General features: G+C 45.7%; 1 protein-coding gene and 1 long non-coding RNA gene across 2 annotated transcripts; one reads left to right on the top strand and one right to left on the bottom strand.

Moving 5' to 3' along the window:
- The first annotated feature begins 2,441 nt into the window (after positions 1-2,441).
- On the top strand, positions 2,442-13,102 carry LOC130257431 (uncharacterized). The gene is made up of 3 exons (XR_008841325.1): positions 2,442-2,531; positions 10,061-10,241; positions 12,153-13,102. It is a non-coding gene; the product is annotated as an uncharacterized LOC130257431 (long non-coding RNA).
- Positions 12,706-21,713, bottom strand: ARRDC4 (arrestin domain containing 4). Its single transcript, XM_056499927.1, has 8 exons — positions 21,316-21,713; positions 20,229-20,295; positions 19,807-19,954; positions 17,909-18,011; positions 16,953-17,209; positions 16,135-16,297; positions 15,501-15,655; positions 12,706-15,378 (listed from the first exon to the last, which is right to left on the bottom strand). Exons 1-8 carry the CDS (start codon positions 21,659-21,661, stop codon positions 15,322-15,324), a joined length of 1,296 nt encoding a protein of 431 aa, XP_056355902.1. The 5' UTR covers positions 21,662-21,713; the 3' UTR covers positions 12,706-15,321.
- Between the last annotated feature and the right edge of the window lie 1,749 nt (positions 21,714-23,462).

Genomic DNA, 23,462 nt, shown 5'->3' with positions numbered 1-23,462 from the left:
CAACCTCAACATGTGAGGTTGATGCAAACACTTGTGGCTTTCTACATCTCTGAGCCTCACTGTGGGGCTTGCTGCAATTCTTCTTCCCTTTTTTAATGAGTTTTTTTGGTTTTTTTTTCACAAAGTCTCGAGTTACTGCAGCCTCACAAGTGAAACCATTAATGAGAACTATTTGAGACCAATACCAAGTAGCACAGGATCAGGGGTTCAAATTTGCTTTCAGGAAAATCTCTTAAAATTGCTCAAAATCAGAGGCTCAGTCTTATTTTAACACTTTATTTAACATTGAAATTCTTGTGAGTTTTGTTGTTTTTTTTAACAGAATAACTAAAACTACAAAGGAGAATTTAAGACATAAATATTTCTTTAGGATTATATTTGATGAATTTTATACTATTCAGAAGTGTTCTACAAAATGTTATACTGCTCATTTGTATATAAATTCCAAACAACCTCTGCATCAAACAGTCTTATTTCAACATTTCAAAAAACCTCAGCTCAGCATTTTCAGTCAGTCAGAAAAGGCTTTGTATGTAGCCCTGTCAAATCTGGGTGCAGTCCATAATAACAATAATAACATTAATAACATTAATAACAATAATAACAATAACAATAACAATAATAATAATAATAATAATAATTATTAATGACTTGGGAAGAGTTTCTTGTTTTTAAAGGTGTTTTTGGCACTTGGGGGTATTAATTCTGCCAGGGTCACACTCTGTGAGACCAAAAGGGATCCCTGGATCTCTTTGCTTCGTGCAGAGCAGCAGAATTTCAGCCCGTGAAATATCTGTGTCTTCTCAGCTAGCCTGTGTGACTCTGGAAGCATTAACAGGGCAGTTGAAGGATATTTGAAGTACCTGAGGGTTGGGGTGGCTGCAGAAGTGAACCCCCTGGGCTCAGCCCTCCCTGTGCTGGCAGCACACAGCGGGGACGCAGCTCATCGCGATGGAAACACAAAGGGCTGTCGGGACATTTCTGCTCCAAGGTCACTGGCAAATGACAGACACTTAAATGTTGTTTTGTCTCTGTTCCACAAGCTGGAAAAGAATAGGATTGAATTTTGATCAAGAGCACAGTTTTATTCCCTCCAGTCATCAGCTTTGTGGTGTCCTGGGCACAAAGACGAAGTGTAGCTGGTGGTAAAGGGAGAACTTTGAGGGTTCATTTGATTTTTGGATTATCTTGGAGTTCAGCTGTTTATATGCAGTGAGAACTGCTGTGTTTGGGACATAGTCTGTTTTTTTTGATGCTTTCCAATCTGAGGCTGCTGGCTCCAGGCTGGCTGGTTGCTGAGTCAGCTCTTGTGACACCCCTGGGTGCCCCAGTGCTGGCAGCTGGGGTAGAACAACACACAGCCAGTGAATATCTGCATTCTCTGATCATTTGATACAAGGGCAAAGCCCTCCTGCAGGAAGGCAGCTCCTGTTCCAACAGAGAGCTTCAGATGATCCTCATCCCTCTGAGATGGAGAGAGGAGTCTCCTGGCCAGTAGGACTGGGAGCAGTCAAGTTAGCCATGGGTTGAACATGTGGGAATGTGATCTTGATGTGCAGAATGGCAAAGTCCTTACTATTATGTTCCCAACTACTTAAAATCAATATTTTCTGAACCCTTAAGGAGCCTGGTGTCCACCCTGGCCAGCTCCAGTAGCTGAAGAGAGCAATGGAGTGCCATGTCTGGGGGTAATTCAAAGCTGCTGCTCTCAGTCCTCTGCACATGTCCCCTTTGCTCAATGTGCCTCAGTGGGTGGAGACTTCACCCTGTGCTTGAGCATTGTTTGGCCATTTCATTTCATTTCATTTCTAATAGTCTTTCCCCTTCCATTATATCCCCTGAATAATTCCTGTTTGGAGGACAGTGCAGTAAGTGACTTCTCTGTAATCTGATTTCTGATTCTTAGTGGCCTGGATAGGCCAGCATTAGTTTGCTATTTCAATCTGATCCATCAGAGTCCTCTGTACAGGGTTGCTCTTTTATATCACGTAGGTGGCAAAACCACAGCTTGATGCAGCTGGTGTCCAAGGCAGAGCCAAGCAGGTCGTGTGTGTGGAGCAGAGAGGATTATCAACCTCCCCCTGTGCCAAAACCAGGGCAGGGGCTGAGCACAGAGCTCTGGTGTTGACCAGAGCTGCTGGGGAGAAAAGGGACCCCTTCAGCCTGAGAACAGAATATGTGAGGCAGTGCAATGATAACTTTATATATCAAATGAATGCTTTGTTGTCTGGGTGCTGGAAAGGTTCATTTGACCCCTTGGTCACCCCAGTTCTGCAAATAATGGACTGTTTCAGAGTGAAACTGGAAATAGAAATCCCCCTAAAAGGATTGGTTTAGTGAGTCTGGTGGGAGGTGCAGTTCAGCCAGGCATCAGTCACAGCTGAACAAGGTCACGAGTGTCAGGGTGGGGACTGGGCTTTGGGATGGAAACTGATTCCACTCTCCTTTATGATGTGCCACACTGCTTCTTGCTGTCTAACCCCTTACTGATGGATTCTGGACTGGAAAGAGAGAAAACAGAAAGGAGGGAGGTACAGCAGTCTGAATTAAGGGACCTGAGTGTGGTAGACAGAAGCTGCATCTGCCATTTCATTGGAAAATCCTTTCTGGGAATTGGGTGAGGTTGGTAATGCTTTGGGGATGTGTCAGGCTTGTGGGCTCCCTGGGAAGACGTGGCACTCAGATGCATTTATGGCCTCCCACCTTTGTTCCAGAGCCCCTGGCTCAGGAAAAGCACAATGGGGCAAATCATTGAGGAGTAATGAGGAGAGGGTCAGGGTGGGAAGAGCTTTGGGACCAGTGACTGTTGGATTCTGGAAAAGGACTCCACCAGTCTCACGGAGTTTATGTTCCTTTTCCTTTTGGGGTTTCCCTTTCTCCTGTCAGACGTGTTCATTGCTCAAACCCAATGAGATTTCTTGACTTGGCATTGTGAGGCTGCATGCCCAAACCCAATCTGAAATTCCACCATCCTCCCTAGCTCTCTCCACCGGCCCCAACCTGCAGGAGAGCACATGATCCTCCTCACATCTCTCAGGTTGTGGTTAGCAGGGCAGGAAGATGAAGAAAACAGCCTGGTTTTTTCCACTGTTCAGCGTGTGATCGAGGTGACATTTTGGTTTTTTTTTGCCAGGAAGTAACAGGGACGTGGTTGAGCTGATTTTTCAAGGGCTGCTATTCTCAAAGGTCTCTTGCTGCTTTTCAGACTCCTTTGCAAAATCCCAAAGCTTTGGAAACTGCTGGATAGGATTGCACAAATCTCAGAGCAGCATGTGCCAAACTCAGTCGTTCTGCTGCCTGTGCCACCAGTTTAGATAAACTGAGCAGCAACTGTGCCTGCCCCAGGCAGAGGTGTCAGTGGGAAAAAGTGCACACTGGGACAGGGTGGATTTTCCCAGGAACTGGTGACTGTCTCTCTCTGCTGTGCACCACCGTGTTTCTGCTTTTTGTCACCTTTTGTCATGGTTTAGCCCCAGCTGGCAGCCAAGCACAGCACACCCACTCGCTCATTCTTTCCTCTGTGAGGAGGAGCATCAGAAAGAAAAGTGAAACTTGTGGGTTGAGATAAGAACCGTTTATTAATTGAAATAAAATGTATTTTATTCATGCTAATTGTAATAATAGGAATTGTAAGGACAAGGAGGGAGAGAGAGGAGTAAAACCCAATACAATTGATCACCATGTGCTGACTGATGCCCAGCCTGTCCCCAGGCAGCTCCCAGCCCATTCCCCCCAGTTTATATGGTGAACCTGAGATTCTGTAGCACAGAATATCCCTTTGGTCAGTTCTCTTGGCTGTGCTTCCCCCTGTTTCTTGTGCACCTGCTCACTGGCAGAGCATGGGAAACTGAAAGTCCTTGATTTGGAGTAAGCACTTGTAAATAACAACTAAAACATCAGGCTGTTATCAACATTATTCCCATGCTAAATCCAAAACATGTCACTGTACCAGCTAATAACAAGAAAGTTAACCCTATCCCAGCTGAAAACAAGACACTTTTGAGAAGGACTGGTTTAGCATGAGGATGAAACTATCAATGTGAGAAATATCCCCATGAGCTGCATCCTCTTGCTCTGGTGGGACCCTGGCTCAGGTCTGGGTGTGCTGAGGGGGCCATTCCAGCAGAGTCAGGAGTAAGCTGGTTTAAGTCATAAGCTTTCTGAGTGCCTCCTTCACTGAGGTTTTCTCCAGCTTTATAGCTTCCAATGTTCCTGAAGTGTGCCTGAGGTAGGCACAGGGTGAAATGGCTCCTTGACTACACAGAAACTACTGCAGCTCCTGGCCTGTCCCCTGTCACCTCTGCTCTTAGAGGGCAAGGCAGGGATTTAGGAGTCCACTGACTCCTGAATCCCCCAGGAAAACTGCTCTGATGTGTACAGATTGTGGGCTGACTGTAGGACTGATGGATATGTATTATGGGGATTACTGTAGTGCTTATCGAGTAGTGCTTATTTGGAGATTTTGGTATGAAGGCTTAAATTTTTTATTCTTATAAAGGGATTGAGTGTTTGAAGCTTAAAAGCAGAAGTTTCTGCTATCTGAAATAAACAGCTATGAGGTAGGTAAAAGTGGTAGCAGGTTTATATGCTCCTTGAATTCATCACAAAAAGCAGGATGTAGTAAAGACTGATTGGTCAGTAGTATTTGGAGAGTTTTCCAGGACAAGCTCATTAGAAGTAGAGAGTGATTGGTAACTACAACTTTGAGTCTGACTGGTCAAATGGGAAATATTTTCACATGCTGGTTGTGGGAACAGAGGTGGGTGACCCTCTGTCCTTTCTACATTGTGCTGAATCCAGCCTAGTTGAAACCAGGTCTGGTTCTGGACCCAGAAGGATGAATTCCAGACAGATGTTAAAATCTTTGTCCCCTTTTTGTGCCTGTCCCTGACACCACTCTGCTTTGGGGCAGAGTGCAAACGTGCATCAATCTTGTGGTGCTCGCCAGGAGCCAAGGTCTAAGCAGGGAGCATCCTCCACCATATCCTGCTTTTCTTCCCCAAAACTCCTGTATCTGTTGCCTCCAGTCAGAAGTAATGAGAAGACTATCCAGTATCCTACAAAGCAGCACGGTCTGTTCTCCATTTCCAAACCTTTGCCACTTGTTCTACTTATGGGTGGATCACCAAAATAATTACCTTAATGAGCCAGGCGCCAAAACACCGTAAGTGATCGGGTACTCCACAGAACAACAACGATTAGGTCACCCTCCTTGCTTATCTCAGGTTCCCACCCTTAAAATAAGGGCAGCAATATTTTTGCTTTTAAAAGAGCAGGATTAACTTGTTCATGTCTGAAGTATTAATCGTTGTTATTATTATTACTCATCTGGATGGCAGGGAAGCACCTAATGAATTCTGGTAATGTTACAATAGGCTGTGGCTCCTATTGGCATGACTAACCCTAGATAAATTTACTGAGCTGCCTGTTTATCCTCAACAAACTGCACCATGTGCTTGTGGTCCCTCACCAGCAGATCACCGTGGCCACCAGGTCCGTGTGGCGCTGATGGTTTTGTGTTGCACCTCCATCCTTTCCAGCCTGGCCCATTCCATCTCAGATGTGCCTCTCCACAGAGGAGCTGCCCAGGCTGTTTCTGTGCTGCCCAGCAGTGGCAGGGTCTCTACAGAGCCATTCCTTCCCTTCTGCTTTACAAGACAGAGGGAAGGAACTCATACTTCCCGCTGTGGATTTTGGATGCTTTCCATACAGCGAGTCCTTTGGCTATCAGAGAATCGATGCAGAAAAACAAATTCCTTCCAAGTGTGTCCTTGACGGTGACTAAATATTTGTCACCCTTTTTTCTTCATAGTGTTTGTAATTACATTCCTTAATAATCTGCCAGAAGTGACCTGGGGTGCATGGGATGAGAGAACGGGATGCCATGTGTATATTTGGGTAGGTAGGAGTGAGAGTTGTCTCTGCTGTTGGCTCTCAGGCAGATGTGACACCATTTACTCCCTTCACAGCCATACTCAGGGGAGGAGCAGTATTCCAAGTGAGCTGTCCTGCCCAGGAGCTCTGCCTAATGCTCCAGGAGGCTGTGGAAGCCACACACCCCTTTCTGGTTTGGGCCACCTCTTCCCGGCTGCTGCAGGCCTGGGGCCCACACCATCCCCACAGATGTTTTTGGTGCTCACCTCTCCCTCCTCCCAGTGAATTTTCAGCCAAAGGCCACCTCTGGAAGTTGACTGTGGGGTGTGTTGTGTCACTCCCAGCACAGCTCATGACTCAGCAGTTGTACAAGTTTCGTACCTGTCAAGGACAAGCCAGAAACCACAAATGTTCCTAAGCCAGCAACAGCAAAAGCATCTGGGAGTTTCCACTCTGCCGAAGACAACAATGTCTGCAGTAGATTTCCTTGCAAATTGGTTTCATTTCTTTGCCAAGAGATGAGAGCAGGAAAAGGAGCCAAGGGATGAGGGCAGGAAAGCCAGCAGCTGGATCTCCAGAGCCCAGAAAGCCCAAGATCATGGAGAGAACGAGTGACACATCACTGAGCACTGCAGCCTGTTGGGAGCAAAATGCTCCTGGAAGCAACGCCATGAAACCACTGAATATTTTAGGAAAATCTCAGGCTGTGAGATCAATTAAAAGAAAACACTGAGGTGCAAGAGAGCAAAATGCAAACATCTCTGCAGGTGTCAGCCTGAAATGTCATTATTTGAACAAGCGCTGGCACGGGAGCCGTCCCATGGTGTGTGAGCCGTGTCCTGGTGCCAGACCAGGGCAGGAGAACTGCCCTGCTGCTCCTGGAATGGTGGGTCTCCCAAGAAGGGGCACCTCCTGGCATCCTAGAATGCCTCCCACAGCCCTGCCAGCCAGAGAGCCAGGAACACGTGCCAGCCATGGCAGGATTGCTTCCCAATGGCACAGCAGAGGCTGGGGCACAGCCTTGATGGTCTCACTCAGCTGAGCTGGCAAGCAAGCTGTGACAGCAAGAGAACAGCAAGCCCTGCTCCTGCCTTCCTCTGCCACCCCCTGCCCTGGGCAGGGATTTTAGGATCCATGTGATTGAGGTGTGAGGGGGAAGGGTTGAACAGCTGAGGCCTGGCAATAGAATAGCCTGTCTTTGCTCAGGGATTGGAGCTGTGATGCAGCCAAGATAACAGTGATTGGCGTGCCCTTGTCTGGGAAGAAGGGAGTAGTTAGGGTGCAGTTGAAGGAGTGGGAGGAATCGCTGCCTGCTCAGGCCTGTGGGTGATGGCTTATGCCTGGGAAAAGTGGCACCACTGTAAATGGATGGAGAGAGTGGGTGGGGGAGAGCAAGAGGGGATGGTAAACAGCCAAGCCTGGTCCATCCTGGATTTCCATCTTGCACTGAATTAAAACATGCCAAGGCTGATGCTGTTGAACTCCATGTCAGGCCATTCTCTGTCATGCTTTTCCCTCCCCAAAGGAAGATTTTCCAGCAGCATGTGTAACAGTGAGTGCTGCAGGCAGAGATGGGGCTCTCCTTGAGCTGTGAACTGTTGTAGGCATGGGAACCTCTCTAAACAGCCTTGAAGTCATTATCCCAACGTGCCTGGATCCCAAGTGTGTGCCAGATCCCCATAAGGACAGTTTGGCTGGGATCAAACAGGCGGCTTAATGACAGGAGATGCAAATGATTGCTGAGATTGCTGGGTGAAGCCTGTGCAAGCAGAAGTGGGAGGCTCATGGAAATTCTCTGCTTTGGAGTGGCCTGAGGCAGGGGCTGGAGTGGGCTAGAGGGAGAATACAGCCTGTGATGTGCCAAATACATCAGGGGGTGACAGACCAGCTCAGCTGAGCATGGAAGCAAAATATCTGGGTATGTCTTGAGCAGGACTGAGCTCTGCTCAGAGTGTTTGCTGTGGATTGCACAAAGTTGCATTTGATAAATGACTTTAAGCATAAATCGAGTGCAAGAGGGAAGGATGGTGCTCTAAGCGCTGCTTGGGCTTCCCTACCAACTCACACAATGCACAACCAGCAGATCCCCTCTCTGCCCGTGTCCCTGCCCTGGTGTGCTGTGTTGGGTAGTCAAATGTTTCACTGCTAGGTTTGGGCTTTTGCCTGGAAAAAATACATCCCTGGCACCCACCCAAGAGCTATTTATAGCAGGAGCTCCTAGAAGACAGTGTGACAACTTCAGAAAACAAGGAATTGCCAAATCATCCTGCAGCGAGCAGCAAATTAACCCCGGGCCACGCATGCCCAGAGCCCCAAGTCCTGGTGAGGATTGGTACCAAGTGACTTTGTGAAGGAAATGCGGCAAAGAATCAACAAGGACAGCTTCAGATTCCTGCAGAAATGCCATGTCATGAGCAACAGCCCATGAGGTTTTTGTCCTTCTGTCAAGTCCCATGGAAACAAGCCCTGAGGACAGGATGAGCTGGCTCTCCAGTGTCATGGCACACATGGAGTCTGGGAATATGCCTAAACTGCAGAAATACTGATCCCTGTCAGTCCTCAAACTGCTCTTGGCTTTGCTGCACACCTCAAAAAAAGGATGAAGAAGGCAACACCTCTCCAGTGTGACCAGTGACAGATACCTGCACAGCTTGTTCCAAGCAGGTAGATGCAATTTTTGCATCGAATGTTGTTTCCCCTTTCGTAACTCCCCAACAGCAGATGTTTCCTTTGCCCTGTCAGGAGCAGGTGGGCAGAAATCCGCAGGAAAATCCAGGTTTTCTTGCCTCTGTCTGGTTGGCCATTGCAAAGGGGTGAAGGGAGCTCAGTGTATATTGAGCATTGAGCCCAAATCCATGAAAAACAACAACAATAACAACAAAACCCCCAGGCAGACATTACCCAACTTCAATGTGGAGCAGAGTGTCCTGTCCAGTGTATCATCCTGCCTCTTTCCTTGTACTTCTCTGTAAACACCATTTACGTGTGTGTTTATACAATCCATGTGTTCCCTGCAGTTCTGGGATCCCTTCACTCCTTCCACCCACCGGGCTAGTTGTAACAAGCACTAAATTATGGGGGTTTTGTTGCTTGCTTAGTTTATACACCTGCAATTTCCTGGTTTGTATGTCCAGAGGTTTTAGTCTTTAATTTAATATTATTCATAGATTTTACTGAGTATTAGTTCACTTTGTAAAGCACCTTAATGGGCAGTGTATATTTAATTATATATGGCAAAACCTAGGAAAAACAAAGGAAAATTGACCCAATTTGTTACAGCAGGTTTACAAAGACTCTCTAAGGTGACTGAGCATCACTTTTCCTTTTTACTGTTCTTCACACATTTCCAAGCCCATGTCAGTTCAGTTCTCATCTAACCTGTCCCTCTGAAGCAGCCTCAGCGTGGCTGCCCCTCCTCCCTGCAGCCCCAAGCCCAAACCCAACATCTTGTCAGCTGTCTGAGGCAGGAGCAAGGAGACTGACATTGCTCTGTGGGTTGTTGTTTTCCCTGCTGCTAACAGAAATGTGCAAAAAAGATGACCAAGAAGCATTTTTCGACAAGTAAACCATGGCTAAACATCTCTGGATTGGTTAAAGCACCCCTTATGCAGCAAAATCTGCCACAGTGAGATGGTGCCTGCCCTTGTGCAGGTCCCCATCACAGGCTGCTGGGGGTGTGTGAGGTGCAGCTCTGGTTTGTACTGCTGGAATATGTTTGAGCATCAGCTCCACAGTCTCCTGGATGCAGCATTAATTAAACAGAATGGCCCTGCTCCAGGCCCCAGTGGACGAGCATCCACATGGCAACTGCGAGCCTTGTCAGCAGCAAGAGATTAAGGAATTAATTGGCAGGGTTAATCTTCATGTCAGGGTTGGAAATGAATTGTTAATTTGTTTGGATGAGAGTAAAGTCCTCTCGCAGCGACGGCAGGTGGGATCACATGAGGGAAAGTCTGCAGAGCTGCCCTTCCTGGAGACCTTTCCATTTCACACTCTGCAAACAGCACCGCCAGCCTCTGCCCCGAGGCGTGAGACTGGCCGGAGGAGCTCCCTGTGTCACTCACATCCCTGCAGGTGACAGCACAGCTGCTCCAGCCCTGACACGGGAGAAGCTCTGGCTGCAGCTTGGGAGGGCTCCTTGGAATTCCTTTCAGCCTTTCTGATCTTGCTCCCTTGTGCTAAGCAGGTCTGAGTGCTGCGTGGCAGGTACTGGCTGAGGCCAACCTGCTCCAGGACCTGAGCGAGGGGCAGATGTGCTCACACCAAAATGCCACTTTTGGGGCACAGTGTGCCAAACTTCACCAGCCTGTGTGGACACTAAATCCTCTCAGACACCTCCAGGACACTGTAGAAAGAGAATCTGTCAGGTCAGTCGATGCTCTTCCCTTTCTGCTCTCATTTTACACTCAGGACACCAGAATATTTCCTTTCTTAGTGTCTTTCTAATTTGTAAAGGCTACTGAGTTGGTCACATTTCATTAAGGCATAGGAAAAAAGCACTTCAGGCTTTAAATTTATAAATGAAATTTTAACTTTTGTCACTTGTGCTCTCTTTTGTGCATTGATTAGTCTGATTAGTTCAGCAGTAAGAATCAAGCTGGGGTCTGGCAAATTGTGACCAACATAACCTGAATCCAGTCATGACATCAAATAGGACTGGCCTATACAGAGACTTGGGATCTTTCTGAGTGTGCAACAATTCTGTTTAAAACCTTGCAAAACACTACCCTTTTGCCTGTGCTTCTGTTCTCACCTCTATCAGTGCCCAGCACCTCATTTTTGGGGAGGCTGATGCTGCTCCAAGGTGCTGTGAAATAATCAGTTTTTCACTGACAAAAACTGGCTGCTGGCTCCAACTTTCACCTTGTCTTTCATTTTTCTCCTCACCCTACAGGCAGCCAGGTGGCTGAATGTAAGCCAAAACTAAAAAGGATCTCCTCCTTTTTTTGAAGGGATGGGTGTTTGGAGATTTATCAGTAGCACAGCTGAATCTGCCCTGTGTGGCTAAAGAGGCCCACAGCCTCACTCCAGTGAAGTTCCACCTGAGTTGCCATTTTCCATTCCACATAAAACCACCCTTCAGTTTTTTTTTACTGAAAATTATTATTAGTCACTTGTTCTAAATGTCAATAACGCAGTGATATTCTAGCAGAGCTTTTCTGTAATTTCCTATTAATTGCTTAGAAATAATGACAGCATAATTTGGAACAAGACTGTCACCTTGTCTATGCCATATATAAAATGTTAATACTAAAAGTGAACTGGGCTCATCCTAGACCTAATTAGTTCTTTGGAGAATCTACTTTGTGCAGCAGCCTGTACTGTCCATATTGATGTTAACATATTATATAATCAGCTTTAGAAAAGGCAGCAGTCTGAAGGCCAGGCTCTGTGTCCCTGTGCTAAGTCACCACTCTGAGGAGAGCACTGAAAATCAGCAGAATTTGACTAGAAAACAGAGCACAAATGCCTGGGTTTTGTAAGGAGTTGTAGAACAACTGTTTATCTCCAAATCAACATTGTTTGCAAACTGTGCTCTCCAAACATGTTTTTATTTAACAGCAGAGATTTTACAAAATTAGTTAGATGTTCCCTTTTGCTGTCCAAATTGGGTGGTGAAGTCATGGAACATGCTATTTTGATAATTTGGAACATGCCCCAGGAGTTGATTAAATGATCTCTCTTGCTCTGTACGTAAACTGAGCGTTTCCATGCAAACATCAGAAGAGTCAGAGCTGCAAACATGAGCCTGCAGGATCTGCTCTATCTCTGCCTGGCTTTTTACTACCTGTTTAAACACCAGACATATTTTAATAGACAATTGCAGCTTGTATAATTTGTGCATTGATTAGTCTAATTAGTTCAGCAATAAGGATCACTTTCTTCCACACAAGCAGACATGCTCCCCTATAAAAGCAAACAGTAGATGAAGTGGAATTGCTACTGTGAAATTAGTGGCAAGATATTTAAGTATCATTTAGTGAGAGAGCTTTTAAAATAATCTAAGACCAGAATTTGAGGTTTTGAATTTTTCTTTTCATGAATGATGACTCCTCTGCTAGTTCTCTGCTAGCTATCAAGGTGCAAGAAGAAATTCCTCCCTGGCACAGGTGGCCCAGAGAAGCTGTGGCTGCCCCATCCCTGTGTCCAGGGCCAGGTTGGACAGGACTTGGAGCACCTGGGATAGTGGAAAGTATCCCTGGCAGGAGGTGGGATGGAAGGGGGCTTTAAGGTCCTTCCCATCCCAAACTATTCTGTGATTCCACGATTCTGAACAGCATCTTCACCTCAACTTTCCATGGAGAAATTTGCCATCTTCCCTCAAAAGTGGAAAGAGGAGAAGGAATCAACTGTTGGCTGCTGTTCCTCAAAACCTTGGGAGGCAGGACCTCAGTGAGACTGAGCATCTCACTCCTGGCTCAGGTGAGCAGTGGGGCAGGTAGTTTGTCACCTCTTTCCCCACAGCAGCATGGTCTCTGCTTAATCATTCTGCACTCTGGTTCCAAGGTTGTTCTGATGCATTTATCTTCAGCTTGTTGCTCTAATCTTGTCTAAAGGAAACAATAAAATATCCTCTAAGATTAATACATGAGATGAGAAATCCAATTAGAGCTCACATCCTTCAATCCTTATGGGTAAGAGCCTCTATTACATAATAACTATGGGTGGGAGTAGGCCCTGTTTGATCAATTTGTTCCAGTCCCTGATTGTGAATAGTTCAGGAAACTAAAATGGTGACATAATTCCCAGATCAGAGAAGAATTAGAGATCTGTAGGGTAGATACAGGTATTTTTTGACACAGCACCAAACCAGAGATGAACAGCACAATGTAGATTTGACACTTTTATTAACAAAGAACCCATGGGGCTCATTCATTAGTACAAAATACAATCATGTTCCTGTATGTTAAACAGCTTTTTTTATTTTGTCTCTTTTAAACTGTTTCACAGTTATCAAAACAAAGCCCCTGCATATTGAACTTATTATTGTGCAAACAGTAATTATTTTTAAGGATCAATTTCTGCACTAAGTCAAGTGCCAGAGAGCAGAACTTAATCTTGCTTTCACCCTTCCTTTGAAGGGCCATGTGTGCTTCCTAAGAAACACATGATAGTTGACTTTTTTTTGCAGCAAACAATCTAAGGCCACAGTTTATCTGCAAAGAATAAAAAACAACTCAAAAGATTTTAGGAAATAAAAAAAAAAAAAAAAAAAAAAAAAAAAAAAGCACATCTTTACCCTTCATACTGCTGTTTGCTTGACCATGATTATACCCAGGTAGCACACATCACCTGTCAGGTATTACAGTCCAAAAAAGCACCTAATGTTCTTTAAGCTAATATTTTGAATTATTACCATGAAAGTTAACACATGACCAAATTATTTTTCAAGTAACTATAATGGTATCTGTTTAAGGAAAAGATTCTTGTTCCCTTTCCAGATGATGTGAATGAAAATCCTGCATTGATTGTATGGGCAGGCCCTCACTTAAATAAAAAGGCATGAGAGCCACACCTTGAGACTTAAATAATAACTTTTGGAATGTCTTTTCTAATTCATGCACTCAAATTTTGGTTAAAGTTGCATTTGCTATAGAAGACAATACTAAATGTTGCAAATGAAAGTAGTAACTGCAGTTTGGAAATGTCAATCACTGATGCAAAAGTGATTGGAGGTGAAGTGCTAGAAAATTAGACAATGTAAGGAAGTTATACTAAAAGAAGACTAAAAATATATATCCATGTATGCCTGTAGAAAAATCCCTTCTTCTTAAGTGAAGACAGATTTCATAAAAAACCATTTAGACTTTGTTTAAACTGCAGTTATTGATGAAATGAAGGAAACTCAATTACTATGTCTGTAGTTATCAGAAAGTACACTGTTTTACCACATGAAGCACCGGGGTTTAACCCCAAACCCTTTTGTAAGACATATGGAGTGTTTCTAGTAGTCCAAAATCCCCTGTATTTCAGACAGGACTGTAAACATGCATGTTGACAATGCTGTTTTCTGCTCCTGTAAGTGATCTGTTGGTGATTGTTTACTGATCCCAATTGATGGCTGGCAGGAAGCAAACATTCTACTTTTTAAAGAAGGCAGCAGAAGGGCAAGTAAATGCTGTGCCTTCACTCTTAGCAGCAACAAACTCTCACTGTTCTAAATGACCTGAGGAAGAAAACATTAAAATATTGCACCAAAACAAAATTAAACAGAAAAAACAAACAAGGAAACACACCAACAAATATAGTATGGATAGCAAATGACCAGTGCAGCCCCTGACAATAGATCTTTAGACAAAAATGCAGGAGTAATGAAAAGCTTTGTGCCATTACCAGAGGACTTTGTTCCCCTGATGTCTGCTTTCACTTCAGTTATAAGCTATGTCTATTCTGGGTATATTTACACCTCTCCCTACACCTCATATCTCATTCACTAACCACAGAAACCATTTAGGGTCCCTTTTAGAACCTTGAAGTATACTGGAGCTTTAACAAGACTTTTTTTTGGTCTCAAATCTGACCATAAGTAAATATCCAAAACAGAGGTAGGCTTATAAAGGCTTTTGAATAAATAAATATTGTCCATTTTGCTAAGTATACCTTTGCTGCTGGCAAAAGGCTTCTCCCTTGCCATGCTTCCCCTTATCATGCTATCCATAGGCTTAAGATGCAGAAGAAGAACTCACAGTAGAAGAGGTTAGAATAATTCCCTTAAGAATCCCTTGAAAGAAAGCATAGTGCATAAGCTCATCTCAAAGTTCAGTGCTCTGTTTCACACTTGTGCCTTGCATTCAGGAAATGGTTGCCTTTACAATATTGCGTAACAGCCATTCTGTCATCCACGGTGTCCTCAGGATCATGATGGATGAGGCAATAGTACCACGTGGCAGTCGTGAGAAGGGCAGGTTCCCATCAAATATGAAGTAAAGACTTTGCTCTGAGTAGCAGTAGTGTTCCTTTTTTAGATGCAGACAGTGCAAAGCTGAAGCCCCTTGAACACTGGAATCTTTTGGAAATGTTTTCTTACCCCACATTCTGTTCTACTACAGGAGTTCTCCACATCACTATGTACATGCTTCCAGAGTGTTGCAAACAAAATAGAAATTCTTTTCTTTTCAGAAGATCCACACATCTCCTCCTTGTACTTTGTGTAGTGTATCCACTTTTTGGAAAGCATTCAGTATTTCCTTGATGCATTTTAGTTTCAGGTACTTCTCAAGTATCCCAAGTTTAGCTGCTCCCCTGTTATCCTCTGTGCAGACTAATCCAGCAGGTTCTCTTTTATCACCAAACGTGCTCATACCTCCTTCGCCATTTTCCTTTGCCTTTCTTGTACACAGACTGAAGTTTTGAAAAAGAAAACTGTTTCCTTTTTAGCTGCACTACCAGCTTAAGCAGCAGAAAGATTAAGACATTCATCACAATGATGCTTGTTACAGATCCTCTTCAGATCATGAATGAAACAGGCTGAACTTCTTCTACATCAGTTGGATGTGGATCAATCTAAGGAGAGAAGAAACACAACTATTACTGCCTGCAATTCCTGCATTTAGGTATGTTTGGCTTTTTTTTTTTTTTTTTTGCTATCTGACAATAAAAACACCACCTGCTATTTATTTTCTTACCTCTGAATAAAGAGGTGGAGGCTGAAACCGGAACTCTTGTATGTAAGCAAAGACAGGACAACACAACTGTTCCTCACAGTCAATGGGTGGCGGATAAGCAGGAACATGTCTGGAAAACTCTTCCTCAGACACTACATCAGCATAATTTGGTGGTGCTGAAACACAAGAGATGCTTCTGTCATATTTCAAACTATTCACTCACTCACAGCAAGAACATCTGCATTACAGTATAGCCAGGACCACAAAAACTGTACTGGAAGTGCACTGAACTCATAAACACTGTAGCTAAAATTATGTTCTCAGTAAACTCAGGTGATTCAGCAGGAATACAGAGAGTGCTGTGCTTTTAGGACAACTCCAGCAGCAAACCTGTGCTGTATCAAAATACATTCAGTAATGAGGAGAATATTCCCACCATCAGAAGCTACTTGTTTCAGTCAGATGGGGTACAGAGAGACTTCAGGAAGGCTGGGGTTGGGGTAACCTCACCAATTATTTTGGAGCTCAATTTAAAACTTTTTGAGTCCTTCTTCCATTGCCTAGATCCCTGGCAGTGCCCTTAAACTGGCACTGCACCCATCTGCTGCAGACAGTGCTGTGCTGGATTAGAGAGAGTTCAATATGTATTTATTACCTTCAGGGTGTTCAGGCATGGTCAATGCCAGCCAACTCATATCCATACTAAACTGGCTGGTAATGCTGGAGTTTCTGCTTGAAAATCCAATACATGGAATAGTGCCAATCACCAGAGGCATTTCAATCATCAATTTCTTAGCACCAGGAATATGGATATACACCTATGTGACAACCCCCAAACAGAAGAAAAAAACATCATGAGACCCCATTGAATGCTGCTCTTAAAAGCTGCCCTACTCCCTACTCTGCAAATTTAAAAATTAAGAGCTTTGTCATTCCAGATATTCTTAGCTGATACCCTGGCAGCTTTCCTTATTTTTCAGCAGCTTCCTTCTTTCTGTATCTTGTCTCTAAGTGGCATTAAAAAATAAAAACCATCTTGACAAACATAATTACACACTTGACTTTCAGTCTTATCTTCCCATTTCTGGAAAGGATCACTTGAGGACCCCATTCAGCCTGAAATGCTTTCCCAGAATAATCCCTACATGTCTGAAACTAAGCTGCTTCTTCCTCAGAAACATTTTTCCCTTTTCCACATTATTCCCATCTTTCCATCTCAGAATCTCTTCATGACCTTCAGTCTCTCAAGTATGTGGTTCATGATATTTATTTTTCAGAGTCACAGAATGGTTTGGGTTAGAAGGGACCTTAAAGACCATCTAGGTCTAACTCCCTGCCATGGGCTGGGACACCTTTTCCTAGATTTGTATTTATTGTAGTTCCCAAGTTAAAAACCTAACAGCTACTCAGAAAATTCTGTCCCCAACTGAACGCAGTATCTGAAGTTTGTACATTTGAAAACCCAATACTTACAGCTAATGAATATTCTACTCTAATAATGCAGCAGTCAAGTATAGATGGGGATACAGGTGGGATTTTCAGAGTTTTCCCATTCCAGGTATCTGTACTCCCAGAGGCAATGTGGTTTCCTCGGACATTGGCAACCATCTGACGGAAGGTTTTTGTCTTCCCACTGGCCAGGTAAGTTTGTGTTTGGAAAATGGCAGCTTTTGGAACAATCAAACGAGAAGAGCAGTTCTCAATTTCTGCATAGATTGGGATGGCTTCCCCTTAGAGACAGAAAAAGTCCAATGAATAATTTGTATTTACCAACTTTCCTCTGGGAGTATCAAAGCATGTTACACAGCACGTACATCATCTGCAGTGTTATGAGAACAATACTTGTTAAGTTTCCTCCAGCCAGTTTATTTTTTCCAGAGTGGTATCCAGGCAAAATTATAGCCACCTACTATGTTTTACACATAAACAATGATTCATTTAGAAACATTAAGCATAATGAACAAGCTATAAAAGCTTTATTTGCAAATTATGCCCCAATCTTCCTTTTATATAGGGCTAAATGAATTTCAGGATGTTTTATTTTGTTTTCTCCATGTATCTAATGTTATCAAGATGAAGAAGCTGCTAAAGCTCATTCTTACCAAAGAGTAAACCTATACAAATAGGATGCAAAAACCTAATTACATCCCAACTAAGTATTTTATCCCAGATAAAAACATTTTGTTCTTTACACTCAAATGTATGTGGATTTTCTGTAAGATTATTAAGAGGACTTCCTTTCAATTTGTAGTCCCAAAGGGAAAGGCAAAATGATTTTTTAAAAATTTAAATTCATATGGATCTTAATTTACTTCTATTAAACAGAAGTATTCTTTGAACTGCAAAGTGTTTGCTTCACTGAGATTAAAGAAACAAAACCCAACCTATTAGATGCTTAATATTTAAATTTTTAAGATAACTACTCTTACCATTACAGTATCCCTTCCTCTCAATTTTGGCACTGAGAGACACTGGCCCAGAGGTGAAAAACCAACAGCCAACCATCTTCTCCTGACTTCTTAGAACAGGTGTCTATAAAATATAGAGTATTTTTCATTTTATGGGATTAAGCTCTCAATCACTTGCAGTTTAGTGCTGTGCATATCAGTCATTGAAACCCAGCTCTAAAATCCACATGACCTGAATCCTTGAACTGCTCAGTGCAACTCTAGTTTTGCCATGACATTGCCGTGTGAAATGGAACCAAGTTTGGCAATGTGAACATTTCTCTTTTGAAATCCCAATCTGTATTTAAACTGTACTAAGCAACACCGACAAATATGTCTTTGCATGTGCTTTGTCTTCAAAATGAACTTTTCAAAGGCTTCATGGAGTACTGTGGTGTTTATCTCCATGTTTCTTAGTGCAGAATTCATTTTATCTGAAAACACCTAACAGTGAAGCAGGTAATTTTTTTTAACTTTTGTATCTTTAAGAAAAGATAAAACATATATAGACACTGGACTAAGGGGATGCACCTTCATTGCTTGCAAGCCACAAAACCTCCCCAGAAATGTACAGGCAAGACAAAAAACATCTTAATTATTGAAGGATGTTGCATTGGGTAACATTTACACTGCCTGTAACATTTTCTTTAGAATAAACTCACAAGCACACACTGTCAAGGGTCCAAGCCAGGATCAAAGCTACTCAAAATGATTTACTGGGCAGTGGCACCCAGTCAGTACAATAATGCAAATTGGTTTTGTATTTTCTTTATTGCAGTGAAAAAGCCCTGTTGTTTTGCACTTTTGGTGGTAGCCTTGGAATCCATTAAGACTGGCACTGCCTTCCTGATGTGTCTCACAGGACTCCTCTGTGCAATAACCTGTGGTCTGCTCTGTTCTTACAGAATGTGGGTATGATGCCTTCAAACTCCTAACTGCTGAATATAAAGACTATTCTGCTTACAGATGTCACTGCCAAAATACCCTAAGTTCTCTCTAGAATGGATTAAAATGTAAGCATGTAATGAGGGGGGAAAAAAAGCCTGCTCAAAACATCTCTTTTCTACGTTCACGTCATGATGTTAAAATTATCCTACCATTTAAAACAAAATAGAAATTACTCATTCATATTTAAATGAATAACCATTTAGATCCAGTTGCTATCATGAAAGTGCAAGGTATAATTTTATATTATTTTCATAATATGGGTTGAGATAAAAGAATCCAGCTCATTAGCTTCCATCTTGCCTATTTACTCATTACTTAATGCCTGATCTTTCTTATTACTCTACAGTATTTCCAGTGATTATTAAAAACTCAATGCTTTAATGCGGCCAAATCTGTCATAGGGAAATAACTGAAAGGATCTCTGGAGCAGCTGCGTGCACACACTTCATGTTAGAAAACGACATGCAAAATGCAGGGATACGTAACATAATGGCCAGAGCCTAAATGACAGGCTGGGCATGATTAATACTCTTCCCTAATTACTGTTCCTCAACCTACTATTATTGTAGAGTTTAGGACACTGCAGCCCTGTGAATGTAGTTGCTCTGGTAAGAGTAACTACTCTGCACTCGTGCATTACTATTATTAAGCCTTATTTATGCATCTGAAGGCTGCCTAACTTTTTGGCAGGAGCATCTCTGCCAGCAGGGATATAATCAATGGTATTAAAAAAGCCACTCTGTTTGCTATTCACACAACCTAAGATCATCTATTTATAGAGAAAAGCTTAGGGAGCTTACATGCTTTCAGAAGTCAGAAAATGACTCTCTGGAATAACATGGGAAGGGTTATGGCTGGATGTGAACGCTGCTTGGAAATGGTTTATTTGCAGCTGGCTTTACAGGGGGGAGGAGGAGTGGGGGACCTCTTACCAAGAGAGCTGGTGAGCTGACGTCGATATGGCTGATGATCTGGAGCTCTGTCTGCACACTCTGGTCAGGCACAGCAGGCCTCTCCAGAACTGCTTTCACATAGTACTGGATACTGCCATATTTCCCAGTAAAAGAGGTCACCAGAGGTCTGAAAAAACGCAGTCATAAAACGATTACCCTCAATTAATAATGCAGCTCCAAACATTAACACTTTCTGCGTACGTAAACATTTCCCAATTTACAGCTTGTACTTTTAGGGGCTTGGGGCAGCTGAAGCAAACAAGGCCTGTCTGTGCAGTGCTTTATTAAGACAAATATATAAAGCTGATACTAAAAAAAACACAAGTCAAATTACATTAAGTTAATGTTCCACTACAAGCAGCATCCAGCACAATCCCTTCAGGTTGGATTATTGAACTTACTCTTGAGGGAGCTGAAAGCTGAACGGAAATTCATGTCTTCCATCTAGAAGAATTAAGTTTTCCTCACCTGTAGGATAAGAATGAATAGTATGTTTTAGTTATTCCAGAAATAGAACAAAGCAGACACTTTTATAAATTATTTATGCATACAAAACACCCAGATGCAAGAAGTTCTTATTGATCCCAGTGGGTTCTGGACTGTGGCCCATGCTTTATTTATGCTGTGATGAGATTTCAATGAAAAACAAAAATCAAGGAAACATGGGAGACCTTGAGATTCAGTTCAGGACTCTGGCCAATTTCTAATCCAAAATGGCTTCTGCAAATCATAAAGTAAATTTCTTTTTATCAGGGCAGCAATTAATCTACTTTTCAATTAACAAACTAATTTATATGCTGAAAAAACTGCAATTTAAGGCCAGCATGAAGAAATACTATAAACATATGAGCTCCCAGTGTATTAATATCAGGCCTACTGTTACACAGTTAACAAGGCCTAAATCTGCTTTCTGTACAGATCAGCAGCCTGAGCTGCGTTTCACCCTTACAGAACTAAATGTCGTTGTTCTAGCTTTAATTTTCCATCGCTGCCATAGTGCTGCAGTGTCTGTGTGGCAGAGCTCTGCAACAGCGAGCTTCCTCTGCCTCCGTAATCCACTGGATGAGCCTGACTGCTTGCAGGCTCTTCCACGGCAGCTCCCAGGAGCTGCTTGTAGAGCACACCCAGCGCGTAGGGCACGGATGGGATCCAGAGCTGGGCCGAACCTCCGCAGGAAACCCGCACAGCGCAGGGAGCCGGGCTGCGGGTTTAATTCCAGCCCCGCTCCGCGTTTCTCAGCCACCCCACAGGGAACGGCGGGGCCAGGGCTGCGGCAGCGCTGTCCCGCCCGTGCCCCCGCACCCACCCCGGCCGTGCCTGTTTCTTGGGTCCCGGCTCCCATTTCCACCCGCAGCGCTCCCCCCTCCGCCTGCCCTCGCTGCCGGCCGTGGGCGCTTCCCCGCGGCCCTGCCCCGCTCCCGCAGCGCCGCTGCCCCGGTCCCACCCCCGCCGCGGCTGCGGGAGCGGCCGGGCCCGCGCTGCCCTCACCTTCGGGCGGCTCCCGCAGGAGGCTCTGCCGGATGTCCAGGTACCGCACCTCGGCCTCCCGCCGCGGCCCCGGCCCCGGGGCCCGCACCGCCACCCCCCACGTGCCCGCCCCGGCCACCGCGCCGGGGCTCTCGCTCCAAGCGACGCGCGCCCGGCCCGCGGCCTCCAGGCGCAGCCCGCGGAGCGGCAGCGGCCCCGCCAGCTCCAGCAGCACCTGCCCGGACACTGTGTCCCCGCTGCAGTAGCCGCCGCCGCCGCCTCCGCCGCGCCGGGCCTCGTCCTCCAGCACCAGGGCCAGCGTCTTCACCGCGCCGCCGGCCCCGGGGCCCGGCCCGGCCGCCGCCATCGCTCCCCGGCCGCGGGGGAACCGCGCCCGCCCTCGCCGAGCGCTTTAAACCCGCCCGTCTCCGCCAGCGCCCGCGGCGCCGCGTCCCGCCCCCGCGCGCTGCCCATTGGCCGCCCCGCGGCTCCGCGCGCCGCCATTCGCCGCGGGCCGCCCCTGCGCCCCCGCCTCATTGGTACTCGGCGGGCGCACGCCCGGAGTGCGTCACGCTGCGTGATCGCCGCGGCGGGGCCAATCGCGGGCGGCCGAGCGCGCGTGGACAGCGCGGCGATTGGCGGGGCGGCGGCAGGGCCCCGGCGCGCGGGCCAATGGCGCGGCGCGGCCACCACGTGCACAGCCTGTGGGTAAACAGGGAGCGGGGCGGGCCCGGGGGCGGGGCCTTCACCCTCAGCTCCGCACGCCCCTAAACCCCGCACGCCTCTCAGCTCCGCACGCCCCTAAATCCCGCACGCCCCCTCAGCCCCGCACGCCCCTAAACCCCGCACGCCCCCTCAGCCCCGCACGCCCCCAGTTCCGCACGCCCCTCCGTGAGGGTCCCCGGGCGGCGGCGGCTCGGGGTTCCTGTGCTCGCTTTGCCGCCTCCCCATGTCCCCAGCGCTGTGCGGAAGCCATGTGCCCTCGGTGTCCCCGCGCTGAGAGCAAATCTTGTCTGTCGTGTCCCTTGGGTGCTGCCGCGGGAGAGAGGGAGGCAGCGCCGTGCTGGGTCGGTCTCAGCCTGTCCCGCTGACAGCCGTGCTTGCTGGGACTCTTAAATATGGAAAAACGATGTGGTGCTGCTGTTCACCCCCCGCTTTGCCTGTGTGAAGCCCTTTCTCGCCCCACTGAAGAGCAGGAGGTGAAGGGGTTTAGCTGTAAATAAGAGATCCTGGAAGCGCGGAAAGCTCGTGTCCACACAGATATTGTGCGTTTCTGTGCCTTGTAAAACAAAAAAGCGCCCTGGCTCAAGAAGTTGCTCTTACATCCCCATTTTGTACCTGGGCAGCGAAATGGGCTCACCCCGCTGCGTGCTGTCAACCTGAGCACATCATCCGTAGGTAGTGCTTGGGAGATAGACTAAACAATAAGTGCAGAGTTTTGCTGTTACGTTTAGAAGCAGAAGCTTAGGAAACCCCAGCAAAGTGGGAGAGTTGTGAGTATGTCTGAGTGGATGGTGGGCCGGAATCATCATTCCCACAGCGCTGAGGCTGCGACAGCCGACCCAAGACGTGCTGCAGAGCAAAGTGCTTTGATTGCACTGCACACGTACTGCAGTTAACGCTGCTCTTGGCCCTGCCGTGGTGTGTGATGGCAGCAGGGCATCCTCCAGCAGGTGTGTGCTGTGCTGGAGGATGTGCTGGCATTTCCACGGGTGACCGAGGAGTCATTTCCCGCTCCGAGTCACCTCCCTGTGTGAAGCTTCTGACATCTTCCTGCATTCCTCCATCCCTCTGGGGCGCTGCAAAACACCAGCCTGGTGCTTCACCGGCTTCCCAGCTGACTCAGTTAATTGCTGAAATTAGCTAAATTGTCTTCAGAGCCTTGGCTTTTAAATAAATAACCAATGAGATAAATCCAGGTTTTCTCAGGAACTCCTGTGTGTCCCATGAAATGTAGCCTTGTGTTGAGAGTTCCTTCTGTGAGGGGCCTGCCAAGAGCCAGGTAGGCCTTTGGAACCCCTTTTGTTGGCTGCAGGTTCATACACATATCCATGTTAATCGATAGTGACCTGGGGAGAAGGAATGTGCTTACAGGTGGGGTGAGCTCATGGACTTTATTTCAACCTTTGGCCATGCATTCTCCAGCTCATGATGAGAATTATGTAAAG

The sequence above is a fragment of the Oenanthe melanoleuca genome, chromosome 10 (assembly GCF_029582105.1).
Source record: "Oenanthe melanoleuca isolate GR-GAL-2019-014 chromosome 10, OMel1.0, whole genome shotgun sequence".
NCBI classification, from domain to species: Eukaryota; Metazoa; Chordata; class Aves; order Passeriformes; family Muscicapidae; genus Oenanthe; species Oenanthe melanoleuca.
Note: the sequence above shows the minus strand (reverse complement) of the source record. Positions and strands in the feature narration are given on the sequence as shown.